The sequence below is a fragment of the Cricetulus griseus genome, chromosome 7, assembly GCF_003668045.3.
Source record: "Cricetulus griseus strain 17A/GY chromosome 7, alternate assembly CriGri-PICRH-1.0, whole genome shotgun sequence".
Lineage (NCBI taxonomy): Eukaryota > Metazoa > Chordata > Mammalia > Rodentia > Cricetidae > Cricetulus > Cricetulus griseus.
In genome coordinates, this window is record NC_048600.1 from 114,465,457 (window position 1) to 114,483,851 (window position 18,395).

Consider the following 18,395-nt stretch of genomic DNA (forward strand, 5'->3'; position numbering starts at 1 on the left):
GTTGTCATGGCAGCGAGGGGGCGCGACTGACGTGCGACGGCGTTTCCGGGAAGATGGCGGCCGTGGAAGCGGCTACGGAGCTGGGAACTGTGGTGACGGCCTTCGAGCCGAAGGCGAAGGACGAAGAGGAGGAAGACGAGGAGGAGGAGTCGCTGCCACCTTGCGAGGCAGTGCGCTGGGCCCCAGTGGGGGCGGTGGCCGAGGCCGGGCCCGGGGCGGCGGCATTCTCGGAGGAGGCGGCGGCGGCAGCCGAGGAGCCGGGAGCGGCCGCGGGCTCTCCTCCGGACGCGACCGTCCTCACGCTGAGGCGACTGCAAGCCGAGCGGCGGCAGCTGGACTCGGCCCTGCTCGCGCTGTCCTCGCACTTCGCGCAGGTGCAGTTCCGTCTGCGCCAGGTGGTGCGCGGGGCGCCGGCGGAGCAGCAGCGACTCCTGCGCGAGCTCGAAGACTTCGCCTTCCGCGGCTGCCCTCACGTCCTGGGCTACGAGGGGCTGCAAGGCCCCTGCGGCGGCGACGGCGGCGGCGGCGGGCTTCCGGACGACCGGCCTCGCGTGCGGGGCGAGGACCAGGTGAGTCCGGCCGGGCGTGAGGATGGGGCGGGCGGGGAGTGCGAGGGCGGAGATGCAGAGGCGGCCGAGGAAGACAGGGCACGCTGGAGACAGGAAGATGCAGAAAGACGCACGGCGAGCACTGAAAAGGCCGCGAGTGGGTAAGGGAAGCAGTGCTGCCTCAGTTTACCTTGCCCGCGCCTTTACGGTGCTTATCTTGAGTGTGTACGTGTGTCAGACGCTCTGCCGTGAGATATCTATACCTCCAGCCCTGGGCACTTGCTCACAGATGAGCCAGGGGAACAGGAGAACTGGGAAGTGAATTGGAGTCCATGGAAATGTAAATTAACCACCCCCCCCCCATGATTTTTTGGCTTGTAATCTTTATGCTGTCTTATCTCAGTGAGAGGTTGGGTAAATAGACACCTTCCCTCGGTTTTTTGTTTGTTTGTTTTGGGGGGAAGCCCGGCGGGTGTTTTCAGACAGGCTTTCCTTGGCTGTCCTGGAACTCACTCTGTAAACCAGGCTGGCCTTGAACTCACAGAGATCCGCCTGCCTCTGCCTCCCAAGTCCTGGAAATAAACGCATGTGCCACCACTGCCCGGCAACACCTTCTCTTGGTAGTGGAAAGAAACACACCTCCTGATTATAAGGGATTCCTAGCCATGTCTTCAAACTGCTCTGCCATCCTGCGTAGTAATGGGGTTCTCTGAACGGTGTCTCCTGGCTGACAAGCGCCTTCTTTAGTACACCGAAGAAGCAATGAAATTCTGTAAGCCACACCAGGGAAAGGTTCCTTACAAATCTAGCATCTCTGGAAGCTGGAAGAAATGAGACAAGCTGCCTTTCTCTTTCATATTCTGCAGATTACAGTCCACATATGACCTTCTTCTCAGTCAGAACGGCTTTAGCCAGGAAAATTCTCGGTAACAGTTAATTGACTTTTGTTAATCTGAACTGTTTCCAGTTCCTTCCTTCTCATATCTCCTTGCCCAAGGAGCAGCCAGCTTTCAGTAGCCAGACTTAAAAAGTTAGAGTAGGTAGAATCACTTGTAGCCCCAGTTCAGTAGTGAATGACAGGAAAGGGCCTGTGTAGACATGGTACTTTTTATTGTTCACTGTCACTTTCAGAAAAATTTTCAGTGTAATGCCATAAAAATTTGTGTTCCATCTACCTATTAAGCAGCTGTATTCCTTTTTTTTTTTTTTTTTTTTTTTTTTTTTTGAGGCAGGGTTTCTCTGTGTAGCTCTGTAGACCAGGCTGGCCTCGAACTCTCACAGAGATCTGCATGCCACTGCCTCCCGGTGCTGGGTTTAAAGCAAATGCCACTACTGGGCCTGTAATTTTTTTTTTTTTAATGGCAGGCTCTCTAGCTAAGGCTGCCTTTGAACTTGCTATAGAATAATCTTGAAGTATTTTCTTAAATATAAGTGAGTGTCTCCTGCCTCCACCCTCTGAATACTGAGATTACCGGCATGGGGACCAGTTATCCAGTGCTTGTCTCTGAACCCAGCATCTAGTGCATGCTAGGCAGCTGCTCCACCAATTTAGCTGTATCCCAAGCCTCTCCAAATTACTTTAACCTTTATCTCATTTTGCACTGGAAATTAAATCTATTATTTCCTGCCTTGCCCCAGAACTTATTGTTCTTTCTGTTAAATTTGTTTGCCCAACTCCTGCAAATATGCTGCAACTATGACAGCAAGTGACAGACTTTGGCAGATGTAGCCATGGAAACAAATACGGATTTATAGCTGGTTTCTTTCTTCCTTGGCCTCACAGAAGGATGACAAAAATGGACTCTTTCTTTCTTTCTTTCTCTCTCTCTCTCTCTCTCTTTCTTTCTTTCTTTCTTTCTTTCTTTTTTGACTGATTAGATAATATCCTCCAGCCAGAGTTCATTTTTGGAATTTGTTATTCTGTACCTAATTTAGTCCAAAAACGTATAAGAAATATGTACTGAAGACTGTGAAAGACCCCCACCCCTGGGCTGTAGCCTTTCTACTCTGGTCGGCAGCTGGCGGGGCGCGCGAATACATCTTTCCCTCCTTAGCACTTCCCTCCTTAGCACCTTTTGATCTCTGCAGCTGCTGGCCCTCACTCCCCGCCCCACGCAAGGCCAACCCCCGCCGGATCGCTCGGTCCCAAGGCCAGCCATCTGGACCGGCAGGAGATAAGGCCATTTCGCCTGGCTATTAAACCTTGAGAAAATGCTGATTTGATGCTTTTCGCTTCTGTACTATGCCTGTTTTCCCTTATAAAAGGACCCTCCTTCCGGGGCTCGGGGCTTGGCAAAACAGAAGCTAAGCCCCGGATATCCGTGTTATTAATAAATCCTCTTGTTCTTACATCCAAAGTTCGTGGTTTCGCTGATTCCTGGGTGTGGGTCTTCTTCCACGAAAGAACCTCTCCGGGGGTCTTTCATTTGGGGGCTCGGTCCGGGATCGAGACCCCCGCCCAGGGACCACCGACCCACATTTGGGAGGTAAGTGTTATGTGGATCCACTGTCTTGTCTCGTCTGGTCCTGTCTTTCTGTCTGAAACCATTTCATGAACTGCGCGCCCGCGTTGGTAGTACACAGCTGCGTACATTTGTATTTGACGGGTTCGGACTCCCGACCCTGGCTCCAGGAGACGTCCTGGTAGCGATTGAAGCATTAGTGGGCTCACCTTTGTACTTTTGTTTTTGAGCTGAGATCTATGACTGGACAGCTTCCCAACCTCTTTGGAGAGGGTCCTCGGCTTGAAGGATTTGCAATCCTTACCGGGGACGAAGAAGGCTGGCCCCCTTCTTCAACGCCTTCTAAAATCTTACTATCGACTCTCTGTCGAAACCGCGCAGCGAAAGCCTGTTCTGTTTTGCTTAGTCTTTGTATCATAACCATTATCTGTGTTCTACTAAGTCTAGAAACTATGGGACAAACTATCACCACTCCCTTGTCCCTAACACTCTCACACTGGAGAGATGTGCAGGATTATGCTCATAACCAATCTGTTGATGTGCGTAAACGCAAATGGATTACTCTTTGTTCCTCAGAATGGCCAGCCTTTGACGTTGGCTGGCCGCGAGATGGTACCTTTAACCTCCAAACTATATTTCAGGTGAAAGAGAAGACTATGGATCCTGGACCACAGGGGCATCCCGACCAGGTGGCATACATAGTCACTTGGGAGGCCTTGGTTCAGGACCCCCCCCCTGGATACGTCCTTTCCTACACCCCAAGGGCTCCCCCTCCCTTCCTCCCTCTAACCGCTCCAACCGGCCCATTCCCTCAACCCCAACCCTTTCCAATCCCCAGCTCCCTCCCCACTCCAGCCTTTACCCTACAGCGGTAAAGGACGCTAAAGCTGAAGAGAAGAAGAAGACGCCTGAGGTGCTTCCCCCGGGAGAAAACCTGTTGGCTGACCTATTGACTGAAGAACCCCCTCCATACCCGGCGCTGCCGCCCCCGCCAGAGGCAGAAGCGGCCCCCGCCGTCTCGGCAGAGACGGCTTCAGCTCCCCCACCTGACCCTTCCCCAATGGCTCACCGACTAAGAGGTCGCAGGGAGCAGCCCGCTCCAGATTCAACCGCTTTGCCCCTCCGAACTGGACCGAATGGCCAACCTCAATATTGGCCATTCTCAGCATCGGACCTCTATAACTGGAAAAATAATAATCCTTCCTTCTCTGCAGACCCTGTGAGGCTGACATCTCTCATAGAGTCGGTACTCACAACTCACCAACCTACCTGGGATGATTGTGAGCAGATTTTGCAGGTTCTTTTAACCTCGGAAGAGAAACAGCGTGTTCTACTAGAGGCACGAAAGAATGTCCCAGGAGCCAACGGGCAGCCCACCCAGCTGCCCAATGAAATCGATGCGGCTTGCCCTCTTGAAAGACCTGAATGGGATTTTACTACTGAAGCAGGTAGGACCCATCTGCGTCTCTATCGCCAGTTGCTGGTCGCGGGTCTCCGGGGGGCAGGACGCCGACCTACCAATTTGGCCCAGGTAAAGCAGGTAATACAGGGGGCGGAGGAATCGCCCGCCACTTTTCTAGAGAGACTAAAAGGAGCATATAGAATGTATACTCCCTATGATCCAGAAGATCCAGGGCAGGCCACCAGCGTTTCTATGTCCTTTATTTGGCAGTCAGCCCCGGACATAAGAAACAAGCTCCAAAGGCTAGAAAATTTACAAGGATATACGCTCCAAGACTTGTTAAAGGAAGCAGAACGTATTTTTAATAAGAGAGAGACACAGACAGAAAGAGAAGAACGTTGGAGAAAGGAAGCCCAGGAGAGAGAGGAAAGACTGAGAAAAGAAGCAGAGGAGAAAGAGGCTGCAAGAGACCGTAAGCGGAATAGAGAGATGAGCAGGCTATTGGCCACAGTAGTGACAGGTCAGAGACAGAATAGGCAGAGGGATGGCAGAAGGGGGCCCCACCTGGACAGGGATCAATGCGCTTACTGCAAAGAAAAAGGACATTGGGCAAAAGAATGCCCTAAGAACCCCCGGGCCAAGCCTCCACGGCCAAGAACCTCTGACCTTCTAAACCTAGAAGATTAGAGAAGTCAGGGCCAGGAGCCCCCCCCTGAGCCCAGGATAACACTGCAAGTCGGGGGGCATCCGGTCACCTTCCTAGTAGATACAGGGGCACAACATTCCGTTCTGAATCGGTCACCCGGACCCCTGAGTCACCGGACTGCATGGGTACAGGGAGCTACAGGCGGAAAGCAGTACCATTGGACTACAAATCGGCAGCTCCAGCTCGCGACTGGTAAGGTTATGCATTCTTTCCTCCATGTGCCAGATTGCCCCTACCCCTTACTAGGACGGGACCTATTGACCAAATTAAGAGCTCAAATACACTTTGAGAGGTCAGAAGTCAAAGTCACAGGGCCAGAGGGAATTCCCCTTACCATCTTGACAATGTCCATAGAAGATGAATACAGACTCCATGAAAAGAGGACTAATTCGAACAATCAGGAAACCCTTGATCACTGGCTTGCGGAATTTCCCCAAGCCTGGGCTGAAACAGGAGGAATGGGCCTTGCCATCAACCAGGCCCCAATTATAGTAACCTTAAAAGCTGCCATCCTTCCTGCATCCGTCAGACAGTATCCAATGCCTAAAGAAGCCCGAGAAGGAATTCGGCCACATATTAAAAGGTTACTTGAACAAGGGATTCTGGTGCCCTGTAAATCTCCTTGGAATACACCTTTGTTGCCCGTCAGGAAGCCAGGAACCAATGACTATAGGCCAGTACAGGATCTGAGGGAGGTTTTCAAGGCGCCACCCCCGGAGGAAAATGCAACCCTCTCATCCTGAGGTTCACAGATGCTGGAAAAAGGACTACTTGGGATAGTCCTAAAGTCTGGGGACTCCGGCTGCACCGAGCAGGGAAAGATCCGGTGACCTTATTCTCCCTGTACAGACAAATTACTCCCCTAAGCCAACAATCAGTCGGGCCAAACACAGTAATAGCGGACCAGAGGGCCCCAACCCAATTCCAAGTCCCTGAACCCCCTACCGTTCCTAAAGCTATCACTCCTACCCCAGATGCTGTCATCTTCTCCCCCACCCCAGATGCCCTAAACATCGAGTTAACCAGAGACCCTCCAGGTACCGGAGATAGATTATTACAATTAATCCAAGGAGTTTACCAAGCCTTAAATTTTTCAGACCCCAACAAGACTCAGGAATGCTGGTTATGCCTAGTTTCCCGGCCCCCATATTATGAAGGCGTGGCAATACTGGGCAACTACTCCAACCAGACCTCAGCACCTACCAGTTGTGGAGCTGCTATGCAGCACAAGCTCACAATATCTGAGGTCTCAGGAAAGGGGCTATGCATAGGCAGGATCCCTCCCTCACATCAAGAATTATGTAACCAAGTAGAGCCATTATCTCAGGACAGCCGATACCTTGTTGCCCCTTATGGAACTTATTGGGCTTGCAGTACTGGGTTGACTCCCTGTGTCTCTACCACTGTTCTCAACACCACCATTGATTTTTGTATATTGATAGAACTTTGGCCCAAAGTCACATACCACCAACCTGAATATGTTTACAGCGTACTAGGGAAATCAACCCGATATAAGAGGGAGCCAATATCCCTTACCGTGGCCCTATTATTAGGAGGAATAACAGTGGGGGGCATAGCAGCCGGCATAGGGACCGGAACCGTTGCCCTACAGGGAATTAATCATTTTAAGCTTCTACAACAAGCCATGCACACGGACATCCAGGTACTGGAAGAGTCAGTCAGTGCACTCGAAAAATCCTTAACATCACTCTCTGAGGTGGTCCTGCAGAACAGACGAGGATTAGATTTATTATTTTTACAGGAAGGGGGGCTATGTGCTGCCCTCAAGGAAGAATGCTGCTTTTATGCAGATCATACAGGAATAGTAAGGGATAGCATGGCCAAACTTAGGGAAAGGCTAAAACAGAGGCAACAGCTATTTGAGTCTCAACAAGGATGGTTCGAAGGATGGTTCACTAAGTCCCCCTGGATCACTACTCTGGTATCTACTCTCATGGGACCTCTGATTATTCTATTATTAATCCTTATACTTGGTCCCTGCATTCTGAACAAGATAACTCAATTCATTAGAGAACGATTATCTGCCATACAAACCTTAGTTTTAACTCAACAATACCACCAGCTAAAGCAGATAGATCCAGAATATCCAGAGACCTCTGAATGAAAGATTCCATTCAGTAACAAGAGAAATGGGGGATGAAAGACCCCCACCCCTGGGCTGTAGCCTTTCTACTCTGGTCGGCAGCTGGCGGGGCGCGCGAATACATCTTTCCCTCCTTAGCACTTCCCTCCTTAGCACCTTTTGATCTCTGCAGCTGCTGGCCCTCACTCCCCGCCCCACGCAAGGCCAACCCCCGCCGGATCGCTCGGTCCCAAGGCCAGCCATCTGGACCGGCAGGAGATAAGGCCATTTCGCCTGGCTATTAAACCTTGAGAAAATGCTGATTTGATGCTTTTCGCTTCTGTACTATGCCTGTTTTCCCTTATAAAAGGACCCTCCTTCCGGGGCTCGGGGCTTGGCAAAACAGAAGCTAAGCCCCGGATATCCGTGTTATTAATAAATCCTCTTGTTCTTACATCCAAAGTTCGTGGTTTCGCTGATTCCTGGGTGTGGGTCTTCTTCCACGAAAGAACCTCTCCGGGGGTCTTTCAACTGGAGAGATGGCTCAGTGATTAAGAGCACTGGTTGCTCCTCCAGAGGACCCAGGTTTGGTTCCCAGCATCCAGATGGCAGCCCACAACTGTCTGTAAACCCTGTTGGAAAGGATCAGACCCCCTCTTTCAGCCTCCATGGACATCAGGCCCTCACATGGTGCACAGACATATGTGTGGGCAAAATACTATAAGCAAAAAATAAAATTTAAATTTTTTTTCTTTTGGGTTTTTCAAGCCAGGGTTTCTCTGTAGGTTTGGAGGCTGTCCTGGAACTCTCTTTGAAGACCAGGCTGGCCTCGAACTCTCAGAGATCCTCCTGCCTCTGCCTCCTGAGTGCTGGGATTAAAGGCGTGAGCCACCACTGCCCGACTGAAATTTAAAAAATGTTTTTTAAGTCAGAAAAGAACTACATACTGAGAATTCACTTCATACTGGGCACAGCTCTAGGTATATTAGGGTTGGAAGTCAAGACCTTTGCCCTTTAGGAGTTTGTAGATTAATAGAAACAGGTCCTAAACAAATACTATAATGAGTAAGTGTACACAATACAAAGGAAGAAATGACTTGTTCTGCCTGGAGAAAATCAGAGAAAGCTTTCAGTGAAGACCTAGTTACTAAGCTGAGAAAAAGAATGGGGCTTTGAGAAAAAGCAGTAGACTCAGGAAGGATCGGAAGAGTATCCTGAGGCTGCTTTCATGTTCAGCAAAACTAAAAAAGGGGATTGCTTTTTAAGAAGTTGAACAAAAAGTTAATTCTTTGTTTTTCATCTATTCTCTCTCATACCTTGCTTCTTGAGGGCTTGGTAAGTACCACTTTACAGTTAAGTTTAATACTGTGTATCCTAGTTTAAAATGCAGCCTTATGCCTACAAGGGATTTACTGCCTCTGCTCCTTTGTTTGTTTGTTTGTTTGTTTGTTTTTAATTTTTTTTTCAGTGATGATTGTTTCAGTCTGTATATGTATGTAGTCCAGGCCTGAAACTCACTGAGGAGTAGGAGTACAGGTGTACAGACATGTCTGGCTTGCTTTTTGTTTTTGTTTTTGTTTGTTTGTTTGGTTGGTTTTTTTTTTGGGTTTTTCGAGACAGGGTTTCTCTGTGTAGCTTTGGAGCCTATCCTGGCACTCACTCTGGAGACCAGGCTGACCTCGAACTCACAGAGATCTGCCTGCCTCTGCCTCCTGAGTGCTGGGATTAAAGGCATGCACCACCAACGCCTGGCTGCTTTTTGATTTGTTTAGACCCAGTATCTAAGAACATGTTGTCAAGACTTGATCACTGTAAAGGACTTTTAATAACAGACTTTTAATAACTTAAAGACAGAAGTTATGTGGTAACTGCCATGAAAAGGGGGTTATCCTCAGAGAAACCTAACCTATACATATGCCCACGCACCACACTGTCACCTTCCCACCCCTGTAACTTGGAGTCTCTGTATTTCTGTGCCTTAGGTACTTACATGTCATTGTTTCCCCTTTTACAGAAATAGCTATAACCTTTCCAAGTAGCTTTGAAATTTCAGAAAACTGGTTGATTTCTCTCTATATAAAGTCTTTGTCTATATTCAGATCCCCATCCTTGCTTTTTGAGATGGGGGTCTCATTAGCCCAGCCTAGCTTCAGACTAGCTATCTAGCTCATGCTGGATTAGAACTTCTTATCCTTGAGTTTACACAAGCCTCCATACCAGGCTCATTCCCCCAGACTGTTTTGTAAAACTGATTTACACTGAGTAGTGGGAAGTTATACTGTCTTGACTGGCCATGAAGATGACACCTTTAACTCCAGGAGGCCATCATACCTAAGTTTTCTCTCTCCTGATGAGACCTTTGAAAAACAAGAATTCTTTTAACAAAAGGCTCCATTGTATTTATATCCTGTTTCCAATGAAGGGGTGATCACTTTTTTAAATCACACATGTAGTGATGTAGGGGTGCAGGCCTTTAAACCCAGCTCTCAGGAAACAGAGGCAGGTGGATCTATGAGTTTGAGGCCAGCCTGGTCTATAGAGTGAATTCCAGGACAGCTAGGGCTTACACGAGAAACCCTGTCTCCAAAAACCAAAAAGAGAAAACACACATGTAACCAACTGCCCTGAGTTAATATTCTTATTGTTGCACTGCCTTGTCAGTTGTTTTCATTGAATCGTTTGGAAGCATTATATATTTTTCTGGTCATTATTGGCCCAAGTCTTATAAGGTGTTTTTGGCTTCTCTTTTCTGTGAAATAGACCCAAGTGGTTTTTCTCTTCATAGAGTGAGCAGGAAAAACGAGAGCGCCTGGAAACCCAGAGGGAGAAGCAGAAAGAATTGATTTTGCAGCTCAAGACCCAGCTTGATGACCTGGAAACCTTTGCATATCAGGAGGGCAGTTATGACTCCCTGCCGCAGTCCGTGGTCTTGGAAAGACAGCAGGTGAGCAGACCTCAGAAGTGACTCCAGCATTTCTTATGGTTAATGTATTCCTGCTGGTGGCTCCAGCATAGCCTCCCCTCAGTACACTTCTCCCATGGCCTTACCAAGAATTGTGGGTCCAATCAAAGGGAAAGTTTACTATTTCCTGGAACCAGTCTCTCTTGTTCCGTTCCTTCCAAAGTTCCATTATCATTTGTTTTCATCAATAAAAGGGATATAGTCACTTGGAAGCCTTTAGAGAAAGTATGAGGTTTGGGGGATTTTTTGTTTGTTTTTTGAGACAGGATTTCTCTGTGTAACTCTGACTGTCCTGGAACTCACTTTGTAGACCAGGCTGGCCTCGGACTCACAGAGATCCACCTGCCTCTGCTTCCCAAGGTTTGGGGGATTTTACTTATTTTTATTTGATGTGTATGAGTGTTTTGCCTGCATATAGGTCTTTGTACCATGTGCTTGAAGAGCTGTAGAAGCCAGAAGAAGGTGGCAGGCCCTCTGAAGTGGAGTTACAGAGGTTGTGAGCTTGTGAGCTGCCATATGGGTGCTGGGAACCCAAACCTGGTCCTCTGGAAGAGTGCTAGTACTCTTCACGATGGCCTACCTCTCCAGCCCAAATATGAGTCTATTGGACCTTTATCCACTTTGGATCATCAGCTTGTTCTAATGGTGAAAGTTAGCTGGCATGGTGAGTTCACAGTGCATGAGTAGTGCCATTTCTTTTTTTTTTCCTTTTTTTTTTCGAGACAGGGTTTCTCTGTGTAGCTTTGGAGCCTATCCTGGCACTCACTCTGGAGACCAGGTTGGTCTCGAACTCACAGAGATCCGCCTGCCTCTGCCTCCCGAGTGCTGGGATTAAAGTCATGCGCCACCAATGCCCGGTAAGTAGTATCATTTCTGATCAAAAGGAACTATGTGTTCTTTTGTTTTGTTTTGTTGTTTTTTCGAGACAGGGGTTCTCTGTGTAGGTTTGGAGCCTGTCCTGGAACTCTCTTTGTAGACCTGGTTGGCTTTGAACTCACAGAGATACACCTGTCTCTGCCTCTGCCTCCCGAATGCTGGGATTTTTTTTTATTTGTTTGTTTGCTTTTTTGGTTGGTTGGTTGGTTGGTTGGTTGTTCGAAACAGGGTTTCTATGTAACCTGGTTGCCTTGGTATTCACTTTGTAGACCAAGCTGTCCTTGACCTCCCAGAGATCTGCCCATCTCTGCCTCCTCAGTTCTGAGATCAAAGGTGTGCGCTTCCACTGCCTAGCTTGTTTGTTTTTCGAGACAGTTCTCATATAGCCTAGGCTGGCCACTAAGTTGCTATATAGGCCACCACCGCCCTGCCTTGTCTTTCTTTTTAAATTACTGTATGAGTGTGGCCACAGCCACATTCTCTCCTTCCACCTTTATGTGGGTTCTGAGGATTTCACTTGGGTCACTAGGCTTGTATAACAAGTGCATTTATCTGCTGAGCCATCTCTCAGGCCATCCTCATCTTAATCAGCAGCGGCATCGTTTTCTCCTGAATCCTGAGGTCTGTTCCATTTTATGTTTGAGCATAGACGCCTCGCTAAGATTCTCCTTCCTTGCCCTCCTTGAGAATTACAAAGGGTACACTCATTGCTGTGGTTTTGATAGGTGATCATCGATGAGCTAATAAAGAAACTGGACATGAATCTCAATGAGGACATCAGTTCCCTGTCAACCGAGGAGCTGCGCCAGCGTGTGGATGCAGCAGTGGCTCAGATTGTCAACCCAGCTCGGGTGAAGGAACAGTTGGTTGAGCAACTGAAAACCCAGATCCGAGACCTTGAGATGTTCATCAGCTTCATCCAAGGTCAGAGGAATGTTGGGAAGCGGAAGCCTGAACAGTGCAGTAGTTTGTGTAGTCTGAGAACTCATATCTAAAGGGGCCACTTGTCACTGTGTTTAAGAGAATTTAAGACTTGAAAAGGGTGTGGTGCTCCATGCCTTTAGTCCTCAAATGCAGAGAGGCAGAGGTTGGCAGATCTCTCAGTTATAGGCCAGCCTGTTGTTAGAATGAGCGCCAGGCTAGCCTGCACGAGACCTCTTATGTATGCCATAGAAGAATGGAAAGAACATTGTCTCTGAGTGTGTCTTTCAGGGCCACTGCTGTCCTCGTGTCCTTGAGCAGATTCCTCCCCCTTAGTCTTACTCTCTTCACTAGGAATGATTCATTCTTCGTTTGCTAAGCAAATATTTAGTGAGCCAACTATGCTGTACCAGGCATCTTTCACACAGTGAAACAGTAATTTATAAAATTCTAGTCATATACGAGGCAGGATTAACTATTCCTTTTCCCTTTAAAAATCTGCTTTGAGGCCCAGCAGTGGTGGTACCCGCCTTTAGTCCCAGCACTTGGGAGGCAGATGCAGACGGATCTCTGTGAGTTCGAGGCCAGCCTGGTCTACAAAGCTACACAGAGAAACCCTGTTTTGAAAAAACCAAAAATAAAATAAAAAAATCAAAATCTGCTATGAAGGGGATAAATAAAGTGTCTTGATTTTGATTTTGTGACTTCTGATAATAGATGAAGTGGGAAGCCCCATGCAGACAAGTGGACACTGTGAGTGCAAGGCCAGCGGGAAGTCAGGAAACGGCTTCACCAGAACCGGCAGCAGCTCTGTGCCCCCAGGAGCTGGCAAAAGTAAGTACAGCTCCGAGAACGCACAGGCTACAAAAGCAGAAAGTGGGAAGTAGAAGCAGGAGGATTGAAAGTTCAAGATTGGGGGCTGGAGAGATGGCTCAGCAGTTAAGAGCACTGCCTGCTCTTCCAGAGGACCCAGGTTCAATTCCCAGCACCCACATGGCAGCTAAGAACTGTCTGTAACTCCAACAATCTGACACCCTCACACAGACATATACACAGGCAGAACACCAATGCCCTTAAATAATTGAAAAAAAAAAGTTCAAGGCCAATCTGGACTACATATGGAAATTCTATATGACCAAAAGAAAGGATTGTGAGACTGGCTCAGCAGCCAAAGGGGCTTGCTGACAAGCCTGAGGGCGTGTCTTTTCGAGACAGGGTTTCTCTGTGTAGCTTTGGAGCCTATGCTGGCACTCACTCTGGAGACCAGGCTGGTCTCGAACTCACAGAGATCCGCCTGCCTCTACCTCCTGAGTGCTGGAAATAAAGGCGTGCGCCACCAACGCCCGGCGTATGTGCAATTCTTAAGTATATTTTTTTAAAAATGACTAGGTCTGGGAGGAGTGGCTAGTATATACCTAGTGTGGGTGGAGTCCTAGAGCCCTGGATATATTCATGAACACCAAAAAACAAAACCAAGAAGCTGAGCATGGTGGCATCTACCTATAATCCTACCACTGGAGAAACTGAGGCAGGGAGATAGAGTTTGAGGCCAACCTGGACATGGTGGTGTCTGCTTGAAATCCCAGCAGTAGGGAGGCTGACAGGTGATGATTGCCACGATAGCAAGATCCTGGGTGACAAAATTAACAGCCTGAATTGTATATGTCTGCACAGTATCTCAATTACAGTTAGTATCATCAGCCAAAAATAAGTCAGTCCAGCTACATCCTTGCCTTCGTGTGGCACCTGTACTGTGGTTTAGGAGCAAAACTTGCTCTCGGCTTGTGACTTGTTGAATGTTCTATGTCATTTTGTCCTCTTTCTAACGAATCACTGTTTTCTAAGCAGCAAAGGCAGAAGACGTGAAGAGAGTCCGGGAAACAGGGTTACACCTGATGCGCCGAGCGCTGGCTGTGCTCCAGATCTTTGCTGTTAGCCAATTGGGCTGTGCCACAGGCCAGATCCCTCAGTCCTTGTGGCAGAGGGACCAGGCAGACAGAGACTACTCCCCCTTACTGAAAAGGCTGGAAGTGTCAGTAGACAGAGTGAAGCAGCTAGCCCTGAGACATCAGCCACATGACCATGTCATCACTTCGGCCAACCTCCAGGACCTCTCTCTAGGAGGCAAGGACGAGCTAACCATGGCTGTGCGGAAGGAACTGACAGTGGCCGTGAGGGACCTGCTGGCCCATGGCCTCTACGCCACCTCCTCTGGGATGAGTCTTGTCATGGCCCCCATTGCTTGTTTGTTGCCAGCCTTCTCCTCAGCCCCTGAGACCATGCATCCCTGGGAGCTCTTTGTGAAGTACTATCATGCCAAGAATGGCCGTGCATATGTGGACTCCCCAGCCCGGAAGCTCTCACAGTCCTTTGCGCTGCCTGTAATGGGTGGTAGTGCTGTGACCCCCAAACAGAGCCTTCTGACAGCCATCCACCTGGTGCTGACAGAGCATGACCCTTTCAAGCGCAGTGCTGACTCGGAGCTGAAGGCTTTGGTGTGCATGGCCCTGAATGAGCAACGCCTGGTGTCCTGGGTGAACCTCATCTGCAAGTCAGGCTCCCTCATCGAGTCCCATTACCAGCCCTGGAGCTACATGGCCCACACAGGTTTTGAAAGTGCCCTCAACTTGCTCAGCCGCCTCAGCAGCCTCAAGTTCAGCCTTCCTGTGGACTTGGCGGTGCGCCAGCTCAAGAACATCAAGGATGCCTTTTGATGAGAGAGAACCCTGACCTTGGACCCCACATGCCTTGCTCTCAAGAGGTAGAGGGCCTCATGTTCTACAGTACAAGCCGCAGAGCCAGAGGGACCCTTACAGACATTTTTATTTTTCTTAAACTCTTTTCAGGTGGTCAGCCAAATGGAGGCAAAGTCTGTTTTCCTCTTAGCGTATTAGAAAGATGTGCCAGAGACTGTCATCAAAAATAGTGTCAGGGGCCTGAGAGATGGCTCACCAGGTAAAGATGCTTGCTATCACACCTGGCAATCTGAGTGAGGCTGGGGACCCGCACGGTACAAGGAAAGAACAATCCTCTCACAAGTTGTCCTCTTACCTCCACACATGAACTGTGCGCATCCCTGCCCAAACACAAATCAATTTAATAATAAAATCTGAGAAAGTGTGTCAGGACTAGAGGTGCTGTCGCCCAGGGAAGTGTGCCTGGAAAGCATGCACACAGCCAAGCTGAGGACGTTGAAAGCAAGCAGAGAGCCGCCCCAGCCCACCACAGTGTACCTGTCCCACTGTGTTAACAAAATCACTTACCACGCATAGCTGATGCCCAGCTCACTCTGGCATGTCTGATTTTTAGAAAATGCAGGTTGGGCCCCGTTCTCTTCTTGGCAGCAAGTCACTGTGAGGGAGTTCTGGAAGACACTGAACTTGAGGCTCCTGCTAATTCAGTTGGAAGCAGTCCTCTCCTTCAGAAGCAGCTGTGAGAGTCCTAGGGCCAGAACTGTAATTCCAGTTAGGAATTCTGATTCCCCTTTCTTCTAAGGGAGTTTTAGTGTGAGTCTAAGATGAGAGTGGAAATCCTCCTGCTGAGGTAATCCTTACACAGACAGTGCTTTTCCAGTTACAGAGAACAACAACTGATGTCAGGTACTATCTCTGGAAAGTCACTTTCCTCTGTGACCCTCTCAGGACTGACAGTCTTTGGAAATGAAAGCATTCAGAAAAATCCTTGTCACTCAAGAACACACAGCACACACAGTGATGAGTGGCACAGTCCCCTTGTGACCCGCTGACACCACTTGACCTGAAGAGTGTCTGACAGGGAAGGTACTCAGCAGCAGGGCCGGGCCAGGGATTATTACTGGTCTCCATACAGACCACACTCCTGCACATCTGTGAAAGTGACTCCCCTGTGTGGTAGCTGGCAGCGGGCGGGCACATGCTGCAGCACTCACCGGAGATGGGTGAACTAAACTGCCACTTCACTTTTAAAGTGAAGTACACTTTAACTTACGAGTCATTGACATTTAATGGAAATAAGTGCAGTTTCCCTATGAAACACAACAGTGTTTCAGGGCTTGGGATGCAGTTCAGTCGTAGACTGTGTGCCTGGCCTGTCTGGGGCCTTGTCGTTCGATCCTCAGCACCACCCCTAGGGGAAAAAAATTGTAAAATATCATAAATAATGATTTATCTGTGATCGATAATAAAATTACAATATTTTGTGTAGTTTCTCAGCAGAGCCCGTATCTCCCTTCTGCTTTCTAAGTTTCTCTAGTCCTATCAGCCTTTGTAATCTAGGTCAGTAGTTCTTTAGGAACTGTCTACTTCCTCTTTGCCCTTGATCAAGTCAGGATTTGGTGGCAGTAGTGGTTTGTATGTATTTGTTTTTGCCTGGTCAAATTCCCTAAAAAGTGCTACGGTTTTGCCCCTGTACTGCTTTAATTTAGGTTTGATGTGTATGGTGTTTGTGTGTGGGAACAGGAGTTCCGTGGCTCATCTGTGGAATTAGTTCTTCCACCTTCAAGTGGGTTCCAGGAGCTGAACTCAGCACCAGGCTTGTGTCATGTATTTTTGTAATCTATTTGCATGAAGACTTTATGTTATCGGAGGGGAAGGTTTTTTCTGTTGTGCCATCCTAATTTCACTCTCCCTACTTACAAGGACATTGTTATCACTATTCCCCATTACAGCTATGGGACCTGAACTGAAGGGTGCCCAAAGATTGACATTTGGACTCAAGTCACCTAAATCCAAAGCTTCTGGTCTTTATGCTCCATCATGTCACCTAATTGTGTCATTCTGTGTTTAACTGCTTATCTCTCCTGTTTCCATCCCTTAATTTTACCTTTACTGTGGAGAGCACTAAGCATTTCCTAAATACTTGCCAGAAATTCCAGCTGCCAAAGTACTAGGTTGAAGGCCGTGGGGCAGACAGGCATTGCTATGCAAGTTCTTCATGAAGCCTAAAGATGAATACCCGCAAAAGACCCCTGGCATCCCAGCAGCCATCTCTGCTGGGGAAGGAACTGCCTCTAATAATATAAATCTGTCCCTGGCTTGGGGTACAACCCAGGAAGGAAAGGCGCGGCAGTCAAGTCTAAGGATATTCAAGAATGAAATGAAAAGGAGCTATGGGCTGGGCATGGTGGCACATGCTTGTAAGCCCTCAGTAAAGGAGGAGCTCCGGTTTGAGACCAACCTGGACCATGTAAACGTTGAGCAACAACACCATCTAAAATCCCAGCACTGAGGAAGCAGAGGCAGGAGTATTTTGCAAGTTTGAGGCTAGCCTGGGACACATGAGACTTGAAGAAAAATAAAAGGCCAGTGAGATGCAGGTAAAGGCACTTAGCACCAAGCCTGATGACTTGAAGAAAACCAAATTCAACAAGTTGTCCTGACCTCTACACGTGTGCCATGGCATGTGCACACTCATACGAATATTCAGACATAAAATAAATGTAACTTTAAAAAAGGGGTCAGGCCAGGTGTGGAGTTCCAGCACAGAAGAGGCAGAGGCAGGAGAATTGCCACAAGTTTTAGGCCAGCTTGTTGCATAGTGACCTCTAGGTCAGCCAAGGCTATGTAATGAAGCCTGTCTCATAACAACAACAAAACAAAGCCTGGTGGTAGTGGCACACACCTTTAACCTTAGCACTTGGGAGGCAGAGGCAGGTGGATCTCTGAGTTCGAGGCCAACCTGGTCTACAGAGAGAGTGCCAGGACAGGTCCCAAAGCAATACAGAGAAACCTTGTCTCGGAAAAACCAAAACAAACAGATTTCTAGGGCTGATGAGATGGCTCAGCAGTTAAAAGCACTGACTGCTCTCTTAGAGGACCTGAGTTCCATTCCCAGACACAACCATCTCTAGTGGGGTCTGGTGCCCTCTTCTGGCATAAAGGTGTACATGCAGATAGAGCACTCATACATAAATCTTAAAAAAAAAAAAAGTTTCTAAAGCATTCTATAGTTTGTTTTTTGTTTGTTTGTTTGTTTGGAGAAAGGCTCTCATGTAGCCAAGGCTGGCCTCAAACTTGCTGTGTAGTTGAGCATGAACTTGAACAAGTGTGTGCTACCATCCCCTCCGAACAAGTGGTTTTGTTTTAAAACAGGGTCTTGCTGTGTAGACGGAGCCGGCTTGAATTCAGAGAGCTAGCTGCCTCTGCCTGAGTGCCATAATTAAACATAATTAAAGGTGTGCTCTCAGGTCCTTTGGAAGGGCAGTGAGTGCTCGTAACTGTAGCACTCCAGCCTCTTGGCATTTTGTCTTTGTTTCTGTTCTGGTGTTTTTGAGACAGGGTTTCACTATGTTGTCCTAGACCTTGATATATAGACCAAGCTGGCCTCGAACTCACAGAGATTCTCCTGCCTGTAACAGGTGTGCGCCAACCAAGGCAGAGTCTCCTATAGCCCATGCTGGTCTTGAACTCATGTAACTGAGGATGACTTGAAATTCTGATACTCCATCTACTGCCTCCT

The 18,395-nt window shown here is 48.3% G+C and overlaps 1 protein-coding gene across 2 annotated transcripts; it reads left to right on the top strand.

Moving 5' to 3' along the window:
* The first annotated feature begins 1 nt into the window (after nt 1).
* Nucleotides 2-16,154, top strand: Rundc1 (RUN domain containing 1). 2 transcript variants are annotated; one of them, XM_035448220.1, is made up of 5 exons: nt 2-569; nt 9,987-10,145; nt 11,765-11,963; nt 12,678-12,794; nt 13,806-16,154. In XM_035448220.1, exons 1-5 carry the CDS (start codon nt 54-56, stop codon nt 14,672-14,674), a joined length of 1,860 nt encoding a protein of 619 aa, XP_035304111.1. In that variant the 5' UTR covers nt 2-53; the 3' UTR covers nt 14,675-16,154. The 2 variants fall into 2 exon arrangements, with proteins under 2 accessions (XP_035304111.1, XP_027283865.1); XM_027428064.2 differs by having other exon boundaries at nt 3-569; nt 13,809-16,154.
* The last annotated feature ends 2,241 nt before the right edge of the window (nt 16,155-18,395 follow it).